We start from the raw sequence: 18716 nt of genomic DNA, 5'->3' as shown, positions 1-18716 counted from the left end.
CTATTTCAGCGTAACCTTAACTAGTAGGTGAGCTCGCGGGGCTTAAACCTGACGACGTTGCTAACACGAACCCTAGCAAGAGCAGTGCTTCGCACAATCTACCACCGGATCGGAAACGCGACCCACTGAGAAGATCCGGTGAGAAACTTAGTGGGCCAGCCCTCCGTCATCATCTCTTATTGCCTTCAGTTCCTACGTGGTCATCGAATTATGGTGTGGTGTGGGGGGGGGGTGCAAACCTGCGGCACGTCGAGGGTGAACACGTAGCGTCCGTGCGGGCCGATGTTGACGTCCCTCCAGGCCCACACGTTATCGTACTGGCGCTGCACGCGGTTGAACCGGAATTTGCGGAAGTGACTCAGCTCCAGCTCGCTTCTCTCCTCCGCACCTGCACGAGAATCAGTACTTCAACATCGGCATGCGTTATGCGAAGAGTCGTCATACAATAGATGATAATGAACGAGATAAAATTTAAAAATAGGACGCAATTGAATGAATGATCAATTGAATATTCAAGACAAATTCACATGAACAACTTCACACTTCACTAACATAGCACGTTTAGATAAGACAATGAATATAATCTTCTTTTACGTTTATAAATAATAGTTAATTAAAGCTTGATTTTTTGTTAATTTTTAATACAGGCTATTTCAATTATTTATTATATAATACGTACACTGACGACATTTTTTTTAAATTAGTTCAATCTTTTCAAAAAAAAAAATATATTTAAGGTTCTCGGTATTACAATACATTATTTATATTAATTCTTTTTTTATATTATTTTCCTATTCACAATTCAAAAGTGCCAGATTATTTGTTTATTGCCTTCGTAGGCAGACTAGAACGCTGTTAGCGTCGTTCATGGACGCCAGCAGAGACAAGCCGCGTTTCTTTTCCTACTTATTCTAGTAACGTCGAGGGGTTATTCTAGATTCAACGAATTAGTAGGTGAGCTCTCGGGGCTCAAACAGGGAGTGTTTCTAACACTGGCTTGAGCAAGGGCAGTGCTTCGCAAAATCTACCACCAGATCAGAAACGCGACCCACTGAGAAGGCCCGGCGAGGGACCCAGTGGGCGCAGCTGCGTACCGTGGGGTCAGTGGGTAGCGGTGGTGACTCACAGTTAGCCTCGTCGGTCCTGTCGGCGCAGTCGTAGGCGGCATCGCAGTGCTTGGCGAGCGGGTAGCAGGCGCCGTCCAGGCACTCGGCCAGCCCCAGCGACGCGTTGCAGGCGCCGCGCCGCCGCGTCACCGCCACGTCGCTCAGCACTGCCAGCCCCGCAAACCTGCGCGCGACCCTCACTCACTACCCGACACGCGGACACTAGCGCACTCCTGGGTTACACGGTCCGCGCGTGCGGCTCCTGTACGGATCGCCGCGAACCTCAACGCGGGCCCGTCATTCGCCATGACCCCGAGAACCATAGCGGTGGCGTGCACCACCACTGCTGTAGCGTCACCCATTATTTAAAACATTTTAAATTAAAAAAAGAAAACATTCATTCATTCATTTCATTATTAAAACTCGATGAACACGCGTGTTTATCTATTTTGCGGTCCTAATATGGCGTATCCTTTTTTTTTATATTGCTTAGATGGGTGAACGAGCTCACAGCCCACCTGATATTAAGTGATGGTACCCTTGAGGTGGTACTTAACTCATAAGAGGTCGTACCACCAGTAATTACGCATAATAAAATTTTGCGGGTTTGACCTTTATTATACGGTGTTATTCCTTTACCGTGGAAGTCAATCGTGAACATTTGTTGAGTACGTATTTCATTAGAAAAATTGGTACCCGCCTGCGGGATTCGAACACCGTTGCATCGCTACACACGAATGCAGCGGACGTCTTATCCTTTAGGCCACGACAACTTTTAACTCGGTCGTGCGCTTCCTCTTTGATCTTTGACGCGCGACCAAATTACCCAGTGACGGTGACTCGCGTTCCCCAAGAGTACGCGTAGCCACAAGTATGGACATGACGTTCCAGGACACGCGTCCCTAATGTACACAGATTTACAGAAGCAAGATTCTATACTAGAGGCTATACTAACTCACGCACGCACGCACGCACGCACGCACACACACACACACACTTGTTATGTATAATTGGTAGTATTGTAGTATATAAAGTGGTTTTATATAAGAGCGGAGTCTCCTACCTAGTACAGGCTTGCACGCTTAAAAGGAGACTCCAATCAATGTATTGTTTTGAATCGCTTTTGAAGAAAATAAAGGTTTTTGTATTTTTGAGATTCAAGTGCTGCACTCACTCGAAGGTCCTGTTGGCGTCGATCCCGAAGCTGGAGGAGGGGAAGTAGACCAGCTCGTCCGCGTCCCCGAAGTGCGAGCGCCACGTGTACGCGAACGTGCCGTTCGTGGATTCATCGAAATACGACATCTTCGATATCACCTGCACGTAAACTTTATTATGCACTAACATGGTATTATTACGTTTTAAATGTTCTATCCGGGTAATAATCTATTGTTAAAAAGATACAAGGATGCGACTCTTGTCTCGTCTACTTACTAGTACTACCTACCTACTGCTTTCCAATTAATATATCAGGGTGTAGATTAAATACATTATGTCTTACGTATTGTAGATGTTGAGACATCTACAATTAGAGATCTATGTACTTGTAGATATTGAGATAATCATATACGAGAAGGTTATATGTGGAATGAAGCCCGCACTCCGGGTCTCCACGCTCTCAGTTCTGCGTTGACTCCTATTGACATTTTATTGTTACGCCGGTAAGAGTAACGCCATCTATCGCCGAATAGTCGAACGAATATCAAAGGATCTAGTAGCAACTAGAACGCTCGAGAAGTACAACGACATCTATTCTCAGATAGCGGAAACATACGTCGAAAGTACTCGACGATTCTAGGGATGTCGTATCGACTATAAAAGCGGTGCAGAGTTGACACGCAGTAAATTAGTAATCGGAACTACTAGAAGCGAAACAGCGAAAGGATCACATGAAGCGAAGCGGAAGAAGTGAATTGAGAATTTTAAAGTGTTTCTGAAGTGTTTTAAGTGCTAATACAGTGTTAATTTGTACGTCGGTATAATTTTTTATTTATCCCGAACCCCAGCGCGTAACAATATCTATATTCAGTTACACTTTTGTTAATTGTAATATTTTAAGCTCACATATTGTCACTTTCAAGCGATCCATGAATTTCAGTTTTATTTCTGTCTAGTAATTATGTGTTTCCGAAGTAAAGCTTGTTGTATTCTTTGTACGTGGAGCACTGCTGTTTGAGATACAGGTTTTATTGCCTAGTTCAAGCACAGATGAAAATTATGATTGTGTTTCTAACTATAAACAAAAATAAATAAATCTATATTCAGTGCCGCGAGTCTTGCGATTGAGTTCACACTGCGAGCACGCACCTTAGCGTATGTGAGTTCGTTCCCGGCCTGCATCGTGTAGAAGGCGTGGTCCAGCCCGGACAGTCCCACGTAGGCCCCGGGCTCGCCGTATATAGCCACTTCCACTTTCTCCCCGGTGCGGTGCTTGCGGTTGTTGATGTACACTGTGAACTGTGGAGGAGACGTGACGTTACTTCATCGCGTGCGGTCGGAGGCTTGTGCGGGGGGGTTGACTGCGGACCCACGTTGTTCCTGGAGACTCCGTTGACGGGGAAGGTGAGCGAGTCGGCCACGACGTGTCCGCGGCGGTCGGCGCTCCACACCACGACGCTGGCCACGGGCGCCATCTCCGCCGACAGCGTCACCGCGAACGTGCGGACGCCTTCCTGCGGGCGCAGTTCATTTCAACTGTTAAAATATCGATTAATTGTTCTCTGTCTTTTAATCAATGTAAAATTATTTTTTTATTATCAATAGTTTGATTGAAATACATGTTCATGCACAATTGTTTTTGAAAAAAAAATAAGTTTTTTGCATTAAATATCCATAATAATAAAGTTTTAAAATACAATTAAAAAATCGATATTTTTTTTATCTCAAAATCCCAATTATTGTCCAATGTGCTAAGATTTAATGGTCATCGACAGGTCCACTAGATGCGCTCTGCGTTGTTTATATATTATTTGTGTACAAACCGTATCTTAGGATATGTAGATGCACAATATATAGATTATAGAATTTCTACAAATAAACACGGCTTGTTGAAACGCTCGTGTTCGAGCCCGCGCGGTCCACCGACTGTATATAGATGGTAGTCAGCGTCATTAACAAACAAACGAATGTTAACATAAGTAGGTCTCACCTGCATTATCTCTTGTGCGCTGGTCAATATAATGCCCTTGGACATCACCACGTAGTTGAACGACTCTATGTAGAAGTTGCTTTGCACGTGGAAGATTATGTATTCGCCGACCTGATAACAAAAGTGCAGTGTAGTGCGTCGTGCGGCGCCTCACGGACCCCTCGGGGGGAGCACCGGACATTTCAATAGTATGTGGGATACTCTTCCATTCCGAGCGGAACACACTAATGCTGCAGAACTGAGGGACCCATCCGAGGAGGCTTGTGTTCCACCTTTTTTCTTTTCTTTTTCCTACCTAAGCTGATAGCCTTGAGAGGCTATATCAGCGTCGCCTTAACTAGTAGGTGAGCTCATGGGACTCAAACCTGATGACGTTGCTAGCACGAACCCTAGCAAGAGCCGTGCTTCGCAGAATCTACCACCGGATCGGAAACGCGACCCACTGAGAAGATCCGGCGAGAAACTCAGTGGGGTGTGTTCCACCACCGATATTTGTTTTGTACTTGGTCTCACAGCGTGTGTTTCCGATCCCCGTAACACGAGATCAAATCTTAGTTGAAGCGTTTGAAACATTTAATTCTAACCTTCGCACTGGTGGTAGTGGTAGATATCTTGATCTGCTGGTTGTTGGGGCTGTAGTGCGCGATGAAGTGCACGTCGGCGGAGGCGTGGTAGCCGCCCACGTCGAGCAGCTGGGCGGTCAGCCGGATCCCGGTTATGCTGTTCAACACTTCGCGGTAATTCGGATCCGACTGCAAGTCTGTAAGAGATCGAGCGCGGTGAGAGGGCGGGTACTCACTTTTTACAGACGGGAGGACCTCTTGTGAGTCCGCACGGGTAGGTACCACCACCCCGAATATTTCTGCCGTGAAGCAGTAATGCGTTTCGGTTTGAAGGGCTGCAGACCTTAGAACTCATGTCTCAAGGTGGGTGGCGCATTTACGTTGTAGGTGTCTATGGGCTCCAGTATCCACTTAACACCAGATGGTGGGCTGTCAGCTCGTCCACACATCTTTCTTTCTGGTCTTTCCCTCAATGCTGAGGATCGTGACTGTATGTCAATTTTCTCCACTGGGTCCGGTTCAGTACCATATGTACCGCTCCCTGTGTCTGGCCTCCAGTCACCTCCTTGAGTTGGTCCACCCATCTAGCTGGCGCTCTTCCTCTAGCGCGCTTCCCCTCCATTTCTCCGAGAATGATGAGTTTCTCTAGGGTGTGCAATGGGGATCGCATTATGTGCCCAAAGAAACTCCGGATCCTTTCCTGGCACGCAGTCAGCAGGCGCTTGGTGACCTTCAGCTCTTCGAGAAGTAGTACAAAAAAAAAAACGGGTGGCACTCGGGAAATGCCACAGTAAAGCTATTTATTGCATAGCATTTTTTATCAACTTATGCAATTATAATTAGACAATAATAATTTAATATTAAAACAATAATAAAATAAGACCACGCTTTATTAAACATTAATAATAACAAAACCTTAACTGTCCCCTTCACACTCATAAGCTAGACCACGCGAGAGAGAGATGGGAAGACTTTTCATGATGCGCATGCAGTGTGACGTCACGCCACGCGCTTATTCACAAACACTACACAAGCGCAACGTGTGAATGTGTTGAACGCGAGCCACATGGTAGGCGGAGTGGGGGGTAAGGTTTTTTTCGTTACGGAATTTCATGATTCCGCCGCGCTCAAGGCCCACGATAAAAGCTATGCAATAGCTTAAAAACTCACGCAGCAGGTTGTAGAGGTCCAGCTTGAGGTGCCACACGTGCGCGTGTCCGGGCACGGGCGCGGGCTGCAGCGCGTCCAGCGTGGCGGAGCGGCCCTCCAGCTGCGCCGTGACCCGCAGCGCCAGGCGCGCCGCCCGCGCCGCCTCCACGCGCGACCCGTCGTGGTACGACACCGCCATCTGCACGCGCGCGCAGCACAATACGAGCCGTGTATATAGTGGTAATAGACTACAAATCTCTAGACTACACAATAAAGTCATAGGTCCCTCAGTAGGTTATGGCGCGAGTAGGCTGTTCGATGGGCGCGGTAGGGGGGGAGTCAGCAATCATCAGCAACAGAGCGAGGAACACAAGCTAACAATTGAACTAAGTGACACCGAAGTTTGGAAACTTCGAATTACTTACAGATAGTAGGAATTTAAAATATTAACACTAATAAAAGATAATTTGTAACTATTGAACCAATTCTAAAGAAATCATTCTTTAGAATCACACACATGTATAAATATGTAATACATAAATTAATAGGAAAAAAAACTCACATAAACATCAAAAGGCATGGCCGGCTTGAAGACCTGAGGGCTCCCTCCTAAGAAAGTGACAGCCAAGGAAGAGTTGAATATCCTGGCAACACTGTACCCTTCAATGACATCGTCCAGGAAGGGATCTCCGACGGCGGCCGTCACTATGACTTCCACCCCGTCCAGGCTGGGGACCAGCTGCGCCAGCTCCGACATTGGGTATTTGAAATCGTATGTGCCATTGAACTGTTGGGAAGAAAGGTAAATAACACATTAGTTTTTCATTAGTTGAAGTCATATTTGATAAATATCATGTCTAGTTTCATCTCATGTTTATTGACAGAGAATTTGAACACTAGTTTTGGCAGTGGTGAAACTATTTCTTAATAATAAAAAAATGTGATGTTTACTAACAATAATAAATTATATATCATTACAAAAACAATAATATATTGTTATTGCAATATAATTACACATATATATTTGTGCAAAAGACAGCCTCTTGTTCAATCTACAGGAAATATATTAGTTGAATACACTTTATTATCATATGAATAACAGATGATTGATGGTTAAAGAGAGGTCTCCTAAATAAAATCCATAAATTGGACGAAGACTGCATTCAGAATGTTTTTAAAATCAATAGTATCAAAATCATAGTAATCAAAATAATAAGCAATAATATTAAACTATTTTAATATAGAGATTTTAACTTAAAATTAATTACGATACAATAAGTATGTAAGTACTGACATTAAAGATTTTTATAGTACCACATACTATCGCTAATCAGTACTTTTCGTTTTGATATCATAGTGGGCTCAAAATCATTTCAATGTTGGCTAAAATCGATATACAGATTTTGGAAAAACGTATGCGTTAATACCTATACTAGCATGCTATTTGTATATTCTTTATATTAATAAGTATTTACAAAACAACACATAATTTATTTTTATTTTTTGTTTAATATTAATATTCTTAAATTTCAATAATACAAAATAAATGTGAAATGACACTTAGCTAGATAGCTCTAGTCCAGTCCAGACTTAGCTAGATAGCTCTAGTCCAGTCTCAGAGCAGGAAGAATTTCCTACAATGACTTCTCTACCTACTGACAGTGGTCACAAACATTTTTGTATTAAATGCGGTTTACATAAAATGTTTGAAGGAGAAAAAAATGTACTAACTTATAAAATAAATTATTGTTAAAAAACTAATTATTTATTTTGATATTACGAGGGCTGCACTAAAAGTATCGGGAATGGAATATTTCCACTGTTCCTGTCATATTAAAATCTTTTTAATTGAAAGCTCCTTGGTTTTAAAAATCGAATACCATTTATTTATTTAAAAAAAGATTCTCGGTCTTGTCACGAGGTTTTGTCAAACTTGTTTAGTCGTTGAGAAAATGGAATTGACTCAAGAAAATTCAAGAGCGATGATTTATTATGACTTTCGAAGTGGTTTAACACAAAAACAGAGTGTTGACCGGATGATTTCTGCATTTGGTGATGAAGCCCCATCCAAAACCACAATTTATCGCTGGTTTGCTGGGTTTCAACGTGGACGTGTCAAGCTCAGTGATGATCCCCGTCAAGGTCGTCCAAAAACTGCAGTCACCCAAGAAAACGTTGATGCTGTGCGTAAGCTGATTGAGGAAGATCGACATGTGACATACCGCGAAATTCAGGCAACTTTAGACATTGGCATGAGTCAAATACAAATAATCTTGCATGAACAATTAGGTGTAAAAAAGTTGTTTTCCCGATGGATACCGCATTCGCTCTGTGAAGAGCCAAAAGCGGCTCGCGTTACTTGGTGCGTCAGAACTCTCGAAAGATTCCACGCAGGATCCTCAAATGCTGTATACAACATTGTATCAGGTGACGAATCCTGGATATACGCGTACGAACCCGAAACAAAAAACCAGTCACGAGTTTGGGTGTTCGAAAATGAGTTAAAGCCAACAAAAATTGTTCGTTCACGGAGTGTTGCAAAAAAAAATGGTGGCCACGTTTGTCTCCAAAACCGGCCATGTTACGACTATTCCTCTTGAGGGACAAAGAACGGTTAATGCAGAATGGTATGCTAGCATTTGTTTGCCACAGGTCGTTTCTGAACTCCGTAAAGAGAACTGCAACCGCCGCATCATCCTCCATCACGACAATGCGAGTTCTCACACCGCGCACAGAACAAAAGAGTTTTTAGAGCAAGAAAACATAGAATTATTAGACCATCCGCCGTACAGCTCCGACCTAAGCCCTAATGATTTCTATACTTTCCCTAAAATAAAGAATAAATTGCGTGGACAGAGATTTTCATCACCTGAAGAAGCTGTGGACGCCTACAAAACGGCCATTTTGGAGACCCCAACTTCCGAATGGAATGGTTGCTTCAATGATTGGTTCCATCGTATGGAAAAATGTGTCAAATTTCGCGGAGAATACTTCGAAAAGCAATAAATACATTTTTAAATAGTAAAGTTGTGTCACTTCGTTAATTCCCGAAATTTTCAGTACCGCCTATGTATGACAATTATACCTAGTCAGGTCATAAATTCTGTCACATGTTTAATGTAAAATAATTGAAACAAGTTTATTCATTATGTAACCATTCATATACCAAAATGAACTTAACAAAACATAGATTCTTATGACACTAAAGTTTATTCAAAATGACCTCCGTGATTTGAATACAGGCCTTCAATCTGCGCGGTCAGTCGTCTATCGCAGCACGAACGAGGTCCATGTCAATATCGGCGACTGTGTTAATCAAGGATGTCTTGAGTGACTCCAAATTGGGATGAGGCTTTGAGCACGCCTTTTCCTCCAAGTGTTGCCATATCTTGTAATCTAACGGATTCAAATCTGGACTGGAGGACGCCAGTCTTCGTGCCGGATGAAGTCGATTTCACGCGCCGCCAGCCAGTCTTGTGTGCTCTTCGCTCTATGAGCTGGCGCCGAATCTTGTTGGAATACCCAGTGCCTGTTATTGAACATGGTATGAGAAACAGGTTCCACAAGGTTCGTCAGGACTGTATTTTGATACACAACTGCATTCGTTTTTACACCTTTCTCACAAAAATGTACCTCTGTTAAGCCCCAATAAGAAACTCCCAACCATACCATGAGCGAGGATGGAAAATGACCTCGTTGGACACGCGGAATACGGTTGCTCGCTTCTTCACTACTGTGTGCGTACACCTTATCATTTTGTTTGTTGTAGCTCTCTTCTACGGTAAAAATTTTTTCATCCGAAAAAAGAATTTCCCGATATTTTTTTCCCGCGTACCGCTTCAACAAAGCGCGGCATCTCTTCAGTCTCAGGTCCATTAGACGAACATTCAAACGATGTCCTGTTTTTCTTCGATATGCCCGAAGCCCTAAGTCTTCATTTAACACCCTTTTCACCGTGGTTCTGCTTAACCCCATCTGAAGGACCAACAGTTTCTGCTTACGTTTGGGATTTCTTTGAATTCGCGCCTTCACAGCTTTTATCACTGCTGGAGTCCAAACAGACCGAGGGCGACCACTTCTTGACCTGTCATCTACACTAGAGTCTTCATTGTATCGTTTGATGGTACGATAAACGAATCTTTTGGTTATATTCAAATTTTTCAGTATGTTAAAAATTTGAATTGGCGCGTAACCGCAACGATGCAACGCAATAACTGCAACACGGTCTTCTTCAAGCGTCCACTCCATATTTAAAAATGAGTAAAATTCTAAAAGTATACATTTTAATTTTTATGAACAATTCGAAATTCGAATTCAATAAACTTTTTTGTGGCCAGCATTCTAAAAGAAAAGTTTTTACTGTGTGACAATACTTATGACCTGACTAGTTAAAAATCGAGTTATAATTACTAACTTAGCAGATATAAAAAAATTAAATAAAAATATCAGAATCCGATTCCTCTGTGTCGGAGTTACTGCTTTTCGGCGACGTCTCGCCTGTCACGTTTATTATAAAAGAATCAACAGTTTTGTCTACATTATCATCTAGTCTCATTTCGATTTCTCTTTTTATACGTGACTGATGGAATTTTGCCATTTTTCTGCTGAAATGTTGCCTCAAGGCCAACACGCAAACCAGAACAAACCTTACATTCTCAGGTAAAAAAAAGTTTAAAATCCCTGAGGACGGTGGTCATTGCATCTGTGCGAGCGAGACTCATTATATTTCCGCAGGAGTGACAAAGACAGGTAATAACGTACGAAATTCTTCGTTCTCCGCGACTGGACTATAGCTACCCAGCAGTGGGACTAAAACCGAGAGATACTTACAAATCTCAGATAGGGTAGTTGGTCGTTGTACTGCGCGGAGTAGTAGGAGTAGCCGGTCGCGGGGTACGGGTTGTAGGCGTAGGCGCCCTGCTGCTGCTGCACGGCGTACTCCGTAGGGTCGGGCTTCGGCATCCAGAAAGGATATTTTTCATCCTGTGTATAAAAATATTTATTATTATTATTGTTGTTCAGTATGTCCTTAAACGCTGTGCTTAGTGCGAGATTTTTAACGTTCTCGATAGCGTAAAAGTTAACTCGAATTTGTATGGTATGCAGTTGGAACGTTTGCCCACGTTTGCCGCTAGGGGCGCTGTTCCAATGGCATCCATTAAAAAACTCGGACTAAGCACACAGACGTTTAATAGTAATTTTTAATATTTCATAATAGTTGAATGCAAAATATAGACCCGTGAGTTTGGTTTTAATTTACAAAAATCTGAAGTAAACTGAGTTTTCATGAGTTCGCATTGTTCATTGTTACAATTACAAAGTTTGTTTACTGTAATGTAAAGCCTTTTTGATATGTACTTTGTTTTATAATTATAAGAATTTTAATAAATAAAATTTAAGAAAGAAGTAAGAGTTACTCCGGGCCCGTGACAATGATGTGCTCGAAAGGCCTCACGAGCTAAGGGTTACTATGGGTAATTAGAAACGTCAAACATTATAATTATGTTTTTAATTAAAAATATAATTATATTTTGTTTACTTCCTTATTTGAAATAATACAAATAATGCAAATAACACAAAGTATAAAACTTCCTAAGGTATAAACGTATGCCAATGCGAGTTTTTTGAAGAGAGGCAGAGTATGGTGGACTTACAAAGTTGAACATCCTGGTGACGACCTTGGTGTGGTCGTACCACCAGTCGGGCTGGTCCAGCTGGTTGTGCTGCCCCGCGACGTAGCGCCGGTCCGCGCCGCCCTCCGCCGGGCCCGGGCCCAGCTCCGACCCGTACGTCTCGTTGTACAGACTATTCGGCCATGCTGCAATCGAAAATGACGTCACGGTTAGTATTTCTGACCGCTTTATCGAAATATCAGAATAACAAATAAAACGGACCTTTAATTACAAAGATAAATGTCGCGTATTAAACGAAATATCGCTTAAGCCAAATAACCTTTCACCCCTCAATATGTGTTACATACTTTTTTTTCCTACCTAAGCTGATAGCCTTGAGAGGCTATATCAGCGTCGCCTTAACTAGTAGGTGAGCTCGCGGGGCTCAAACCTGATGACGTTGCTAACACGAATCCTAGCAAGAGCAGTGCTTCGCAGAATCTACCACCGGATCGGAAACGCGACCCACTGAGAAGATCCGGCGAGAAACTCAGTGGGCTGTGTCTGTAGATTAATTTACTCGTGACTGGTGCTTGAGGTACCTAAAAGCACCGTTAGTGGATCGGCAGGATCCGAAATGACGTGTTTGGGGCGATGTCGACTGCCTTCCACTTTGTCCGCAGGATCGGGCATGGGAAGGTTAGTAAAATGCGCATAGACAACAGGAACCGACCTCTTGTGTACTGAGAGCCGGCGGCCCCCGCGTCCCCGTAGTGCCCCCGGTTGTTGAACTGTCCGCGGCCGTAGTGCGGGGGCCGGTACTGCGGGATGGGGCGCACGGTCGCCTTGAGCGTGAGGTTGCCGCGCACGGGCGCCCCCGACGTGTAGTTGGCCACGACGCGGCCGTGGATGTACTGCTCCGTGTTGAAGAAGAACGCCGGCATCGTCACGTTCACCTGGTTACGTTCATATCGAAATTAGGTCTATCGAAAATCACATTGGAATAGGTAATATTGGTAATATCGGAATAGGTAATATCGGAATAGGTAATATTGAAATAGGTAATATCGAAAATCACATTGGAATATTGAACCTTTTTTTTTCTACCTAAGCTGATCGTCTAGAGAGACCATATCAGCGTCACCGGACGAAGAACTTTGTACTATTGAGCAGGAATGACTATCGAAAAAGTAATCGTATCGCTATCGAGAAAAAATGTGTAGGATTTAAACAGCGCCCCTACCGGCCGCAAAAAGAATTAACTTCACCGGCACGAATGAATTTACTTACTTACGTTTCGCAATCGAATAGTCACATTCGCGAAACTCGAAATTTATACTCATCATCGAAAGCACGAAAATTGTTTTGACATGCGGAAACGTAAATCTCGAAGGATGGCTATCGAGTACTACCGTCTAATGTAATGATCCGTTTTCTATCGAGAACTCGATATATTCACATTACGAAATCGATAATTTTCGTATTATATTTGGTGAGTACACACTACAGCGTCACTTAATGTTTCAAGGTGCGCATTTCATAAATCAACGAAGGTTCATTACAATCATACAAAACAAATTATCGACGTATTTTATCAAACTACAATAGATAATTTCTTATTAAACATTATAAGTCAATTCACATATTGGATATACAACATATTTCCTGTCTCATGACTCTCACTAGCCCATCCTTCGATTCACCAATTCAGATCAGCCCTACATAAACGACAGTATGTACGGCTTGAGGTAAAAACAATACTGTTAAAGTTTAGATGTAAGTTCGAACCCACCTCATATCTTGTCTGGTAGTACTCTTCAACCAAAAACTGTGACTCTTCTACCTGTCCCAGGGCTTCAACCTTGACGTACCACTCTCCGAACAAGGGCTGGTCAGACAACTGATACTGAAGGCTAACTGTTCCAAAGTTGCTCTGAGAAAAAAAGTTTTATATCAGGATCCAAGCTAGAAGGGATGGTGTTTCTATTTTAAATACTAATGTGGCAGAAAATGTGAATTTCTGTATGGGTGTTGCTTATTTCTATCATGAAGTAATCATTCTGCACTTTGTTTAAAGCATTATCATCAGCTTGCCTCATACCTCATGATGAATTTTTTCTGTGGTTATGAAGTGATATAAAAAGAAAGAATTATATCTCTCTTCTACATCAAATTTATAAAATTAGTTTTAGGCTATTATTAAATATCATCAGCTTTAGAAAAACAATAAAGTCTATGACTTAAAAAAGAAACAATGGTACTTACACATTTCTGATAAAAAAACGAATGACACCTGGTAGCGTTATACTCATATTAAACAATACCACATTAGCCAATGACATGAGTTCCATCTCTTGTTACAAGATGAACACAATCACATATTACTATAAAATTTCCAATAACTTCCCTAAACATGAGAAGGGGAAGACAGACATAGACAGCTCAAATAACTAATATTCAATGAAACACTTTACATACAATAATATAGTTAACCCATTTTTAAAAGTGATTTTCAATTTATAGTTTAATATTATAATATCCATGTGGCATTGTCCTACTTGATAACATATACTTGACTGCTTATCTGTCTTATTTTGGCTATCTAGTATTGGCCTAAAATAGCCCTAGATGTGGCTAAGGTGTCTAGGAAATTCGCGAGGATATGGGCAGTAATGTTCTCGAAGTGTGATAGTGTGATCGCCAACTGACATTCACTGATAGCAGGGTGTGTCGTGAGCTCTCGAGGTTGGGTGTCATTTTACTTTAAATTTGAAAGTTGGAGTTGACATTATGATATCGACGCTTGAAAGGCAAACATGACTAAGCGACAATAACTGCTTTGTACATAAATGATAGGCAATAACCATATTCGATGCGCAAACGCAAAAAATTTATATTTCTAGGTCTATTAAAATAATTTCAATAGTACAGCTAGATTCGTTAAAATAAATTTTGTTTTCAGATATTTCAACATTAAATTACTCTACTGTAAAGTTCACGCACTGTTGCTTAGTCACTTTTGCCTTTCAAGTGTCAATATATTATTTACAACTTATTCTCTCTTACCTGTCTGGAAAGCCACCTCTTCATGATGCGGCGATTCGGATCCAAAATGTACACGTCTATGGCATGTCCAAACGCTTTTAGCTCTGTATTGATCGGAATCACTCTGAAGCGTACTGAAAGTAATTTGAACTTATTGAGACTCTTTAAAGCAAATGTTCTAATCCCAGGAATTTATATAAATTCTAATCTTTATTATATTGTTAATTTATGAATGAATATGAATATTTCTTAAATATTATATTTATGAATAACATATTCATCATCACCATATTATACGATATTTATTAATGTATTGTAAGATGTAAGGTTTTTATTAGTTGTCATAATTAAAATCATTTTTAAGGCTTTCATGATTATGGTACGTATGTTTAGAAGACTTAAAAAAAATTAAATTGGCAGACAGTGTCATAGCCCTTCTAATGTTAAGCAGCTACCAGAATGTAGACACAAGAGTGTGAATATAGCTACTAATCTTGATTCTAGGAGTCAGTCAAGAATAATTAATGCTTTTTAGGCTGTTCTTAATGTAAAAAAAAACAAAATTAGTACATGGGATTGACATATATGTGTTGTACATGTTGTACTATGTTCAATCAACAGTTACAATTTCAGCTGTAAGGCCATTTGTAGTTGTTGTATATTGAGCTCGTCCACACAGCTAAGCAATAAAAAAAAAAAAAAAATGTATTTAAAAACTGATTTTTCTTCTTAGTCTCCACCTTACCCCACTAGATAGAGTCGGCACAGCGAATTTTTCTATTCCATTCTCCTCTATCAGTCGTCATCTCAACATCACTCCTCTTTGTCTCATATTGTCATCCCCATTGTTGAAAACTGATTGTTATGTAGGGTAATGAAATAAAATGCCTGATTATAGTAATTATGACAATTCGCCTCACCTGTTTGCCCCTGCATATATACTGGCTTGTCCATCTGTATGAATATGGTCATGAACCTATTAGAGAATGTCAGTTGTGTTTCATTAATAAACGCCCTGCCTCCATATGGTGTGTCTAAGTACAAGCCCTCAACACGAAGCCTGTAGTCTCCATTAACTGTTGTTGGCGGTACCTGGAAATTATTCATGCATTGGAGAGTATTCCTGTAGAGATCATGAAAATATGAAATGCAAAATTAAACCATAAATCTGGTATGATGTCATAGACATAAACATGTCTAAATTATCCATTTATTTACTGTGCACAGAAATAATTCAATAATTATAGTAATTTTATTAACATTTACCCTCATATTTAGTATTTCGGGCACACCCTCTTTGACTTTTTGTGTGACTTCAGCTACTTCAACTCCATTGCATGCAATTGAAGCTCTGATTGTCATTTCTAGCTGAGTCTGCAGAATGTTTGCGGATATCTTGTATATCTGGCCAGGTCTTACCATACGGGATGCTACTATGAAGTATGTCCTGCAAAAAAGTTATTTTAATATATAAATTCATATAGAAATAAGAATAGTGTGCTAAATATATTTTTATAAAATAACATAAATATTAGTTTTATAAAATAACATTTGTCGAATTCAACATTTCAAAAATTAATACCTTTAAAAATTTTAAATTTGTGTTAAATTTCTATTCCTTGTTAAATTTCATCAAAACATTATGTAGTGAAAAAATTGCTTTATCTCCTATAATTATTATTGATCTTTTATAATTACTACATAAATAAGTATTGATTATTCACAATCTACCTGCTATTAATTTGTTACCAGAGCGTAGGGACATCAAAAAACAAATTTTGTAAGGATCATCAATCACATCACATCATATTTCATACACAAACCAAAACATTGCTCAATAAAAGAAAGTTTCAATAAATTTTGTACAAAAACACAAAACTGGCTTGCTTTTTATATGTGTTTGTTATGGCATTATTTTCTATATAACTTGTGTACTTTTATCAGCAAGTGTCTTCTCACTGCATTGATGAACAAACAAAAAAGTTGCAAAATTAATTTGTATCTGTTTTAATATAATACTCACGCTTGATGAATTATTACACTCTCTTGCTCCAAAGCAGCATTTCTATAAGAACTACCATAATTCCTGTTAGAATCCCATGAGCTCTTTGGTGTCACATCTGGACTGTAGGAATTCTGGTTGAATGGTTCATTTCTATTATCATACTGGAATCTCTGATCCGTGTTATCATATTGATTCCTATTTAATTCATATTGATTCCTGTTTAATTCATATTGATTCCTGTTCAATTCATATTGATTCTTATTTTGGTATTTACGGTTTGGGTCATATGGATTATCATATCTTGGATCATTGTAATTATTTGTGTTTTGAGTAATATCTGGATTATAGGTTGGCTGTGCATAGTCTTGACTTGTACATGTTTTTAATATGGTAATTATGAGTAATAATTTGAGATTCATGATTCAGTCTTCGTCTTCCTTTACCTGGAAAAATAATTTATATAATTCTTTACACACCAATTCAATAGTGTTGTTCTAAAATCCTAACAAGAGTATCCCTGTAGAGTACTAAAATACAATGTCCTGTACAATGATATTGATGGGCTTTGAGTTTCTTATTTTGCACATTCTATTCTTAATAATTTAAGAAAAATATAAAAACGAGTACTATAACTTTAGTAACATCACAAGTAGCGTGGTGGATGTAAGTTTTTCTTATTCTTTAACACCTAACAGAACTTGAATAGCAATGTAACAAAATCTTGACCCGTATTATATTATTAGTGCATAGGCAAAACAAATTTAGTATATTTGTTTATTTTATGAACATGTGTTGCAGTCTGCATTACGTTTTTCACCATGTTCCATGAAGAAGTACAAAGAGTTTTATTAATAACGTAAAGTATTCATTATAAAATTAACAATATACTACATTATACAACAACATAAAAAACAAACGAAAACGTAATTTTAAAAAAAATGCCGAAAAGTTATCTAATGCAAGTTTCAAATTACTGAGCCCGGTAAATACAAGATTTTTTTAGCGTAGTTTCTTAAATTATGGACTAATAATAAAGTTAAAACCAGCCTGATTTAGGGATTCTTGATTAAAAAGTATAAATCCTGATTAGCCCTATCTTTAATTTAATAATAACTTAAAACTTACTTGCTTAACCGGAGGTTAACGCCCATCTAGGCAAGCCCCTTTTGTTATTGTATAATTTCGACTGACATTTGTATCAGGAGCCTTTTTAAAGCCTTTGTGAGTCGACGCCAACTACGGTTTGTTTCAAACTCATTAAAATTTTACGATTTTCTCATAAATAAACAAGACCGTTACAAACGGCCTGTAACTCAGTCACTTACAAACTTAATTGAAAAAATGCGTTTGTAGCGCAACACGGCACAGCACTATTGCGACCGTACCACGCCCGCCTGTCAACTCAAAACCAAGTAGAAAAACCGGTAAGTTCCGCTAGAAAATTGTCGGCAGATTAATTTAAAATCTGTGCATAAATTTTGAAAAGTTTGTTAATGGAAAATTTTCAACGACGTAAATTCAGAGTTTGATCCAATAACGTGTCTCACATTTTAATATGATTGTTTCTTAGTGTATTTGGCTATCGCTAACAGGGACTGATGCTTCTTTAATATGAGCATATTACACTAATCAAAAAATTACATACACAATTAAAAGAATGTTTATTATCTTTGACAAATGCATTACATATAGCTGTAATCAGAGGGTATTGAAAATGATTAGTTCAGGTTGGCGGTTGGAGTATGTTACGTGAGAATAGTATTACCTATTCAGCTTTTTAAAATTCTGTGTGTCCATGCCTTTTCCATTCTCATCGAAAAAAATAGAGCTAGCAAAGAGCCTAGAGCAAAGAGAAGTAATCTTAAACATACACAGCTAAGTATATGTGATTATAGAAATAGTTAAAGCCATGGTAACGATGTCTACACAGCGTTGTTGCAGTAAGCTATAGTATACGTAATGGTGGTTGGTCTTGTGAGTCCGCATGGGTAGGTACCACGGCTCTGCCTATTTCTACCGTGAAGCAGCTAGGTTTGAAGAGCAGGGTATCCATTTTACTATAAATCTGAGACCCAAGAAGTCATGTCTCAA

General features: G+C 39.8%; 1 protein-coding gene across 1 annotated transcript in view; it reads right to left on the bottom strand.

Moving 5' to 3' along the window:
- The window catches only part of Mcr (macroglobulin complement-related), a 34307-nt gene extending 16072 nt beyond the window's left edge, over positions 1 to 18235 (bottom strand). Inside the window, exons 1-19 of the mRNA XM_089735404.1 lie at positions 17951 to 18235; positions 17751 to 17861; positions 16644 to 17068; positions 15887 to 16067; positions 15541 to 15712; positions 14642 to 14754; positions 13368 to 13508; positions 12309 to 12531; positions 11618 to 11781; positions 10794 to 10946; positions 6526 to 6750; positions 5985 to 6162; positions 4836 to 5011; positions 4252 to 4362; positions 3635 to 3775; positions 3411 to 3560; positions 2281 to 2420; positions 1127 to 1290; positions 240 to 388 (exon numbers count right to left, since the gene is read on the bottom strand). Of these exons, the coding sequence (XP_089591530.1) occupies positions 240 to 388; positions 1127 to 1290; positions 2281 to 2420; positions 3411 to 3560; positions 3635 to 3775; positions 4252 to 4362; positions 4836 to 5011; positions 5985 to 6162; positions 6526 to 6750; positions 10794 to 10946; positions 11618 to 11781; positions 12309 to 12531; positions 13368 to 13508; positions 14642 to 14754; positions 15541 to 15712; positions 15887 to 16067; positions 16644 to 17044 (2982 nt within the window). The 5' untranslated portion in view covers positions 17045 to 17068; positions 17751 to 17861; positions 17951 to 18235. The remainder of the gene's footprint in view (positions 1 to 239; positions 389 to 1126; positions 1291 to 2280; positions 2421 to 3410; positions 3561 to 3634; positions 3776 to 4251; positions 4363 to 4835; positions 5012 to 5984; positions 6163 to 6525; positions 6751 to 10793; positions 10947 to 11617; positions 11782 to 12308; positions 12532 to 13367; positions 13509 to 14641; positions 14755 to 15540; positions 15713 to 15886; positions 16068 to 16643; positions 17069 to 17750; positions 17862 to 17950) is intronic.
- Positions 18236 to 18716: the final 481 nt, after the last annotated feature.

Source organism: Bombyx mandarina, chromosome 19, assembly GCF_030267445.1.
Source record: "Bombyx mandarina strain Sakado chromosome 19, ASM3026744v2".
NCBI lineage: Eukaryota > Metazoa > Arthropoda > Insecta > Lepidoptera > Bombycidae > Bombyx > Bombyx mandarina.
Note: the sequence above shows the minus strand (reverse complement) of the source record. Positions and strands in the feature narration are given on the sequence as shown.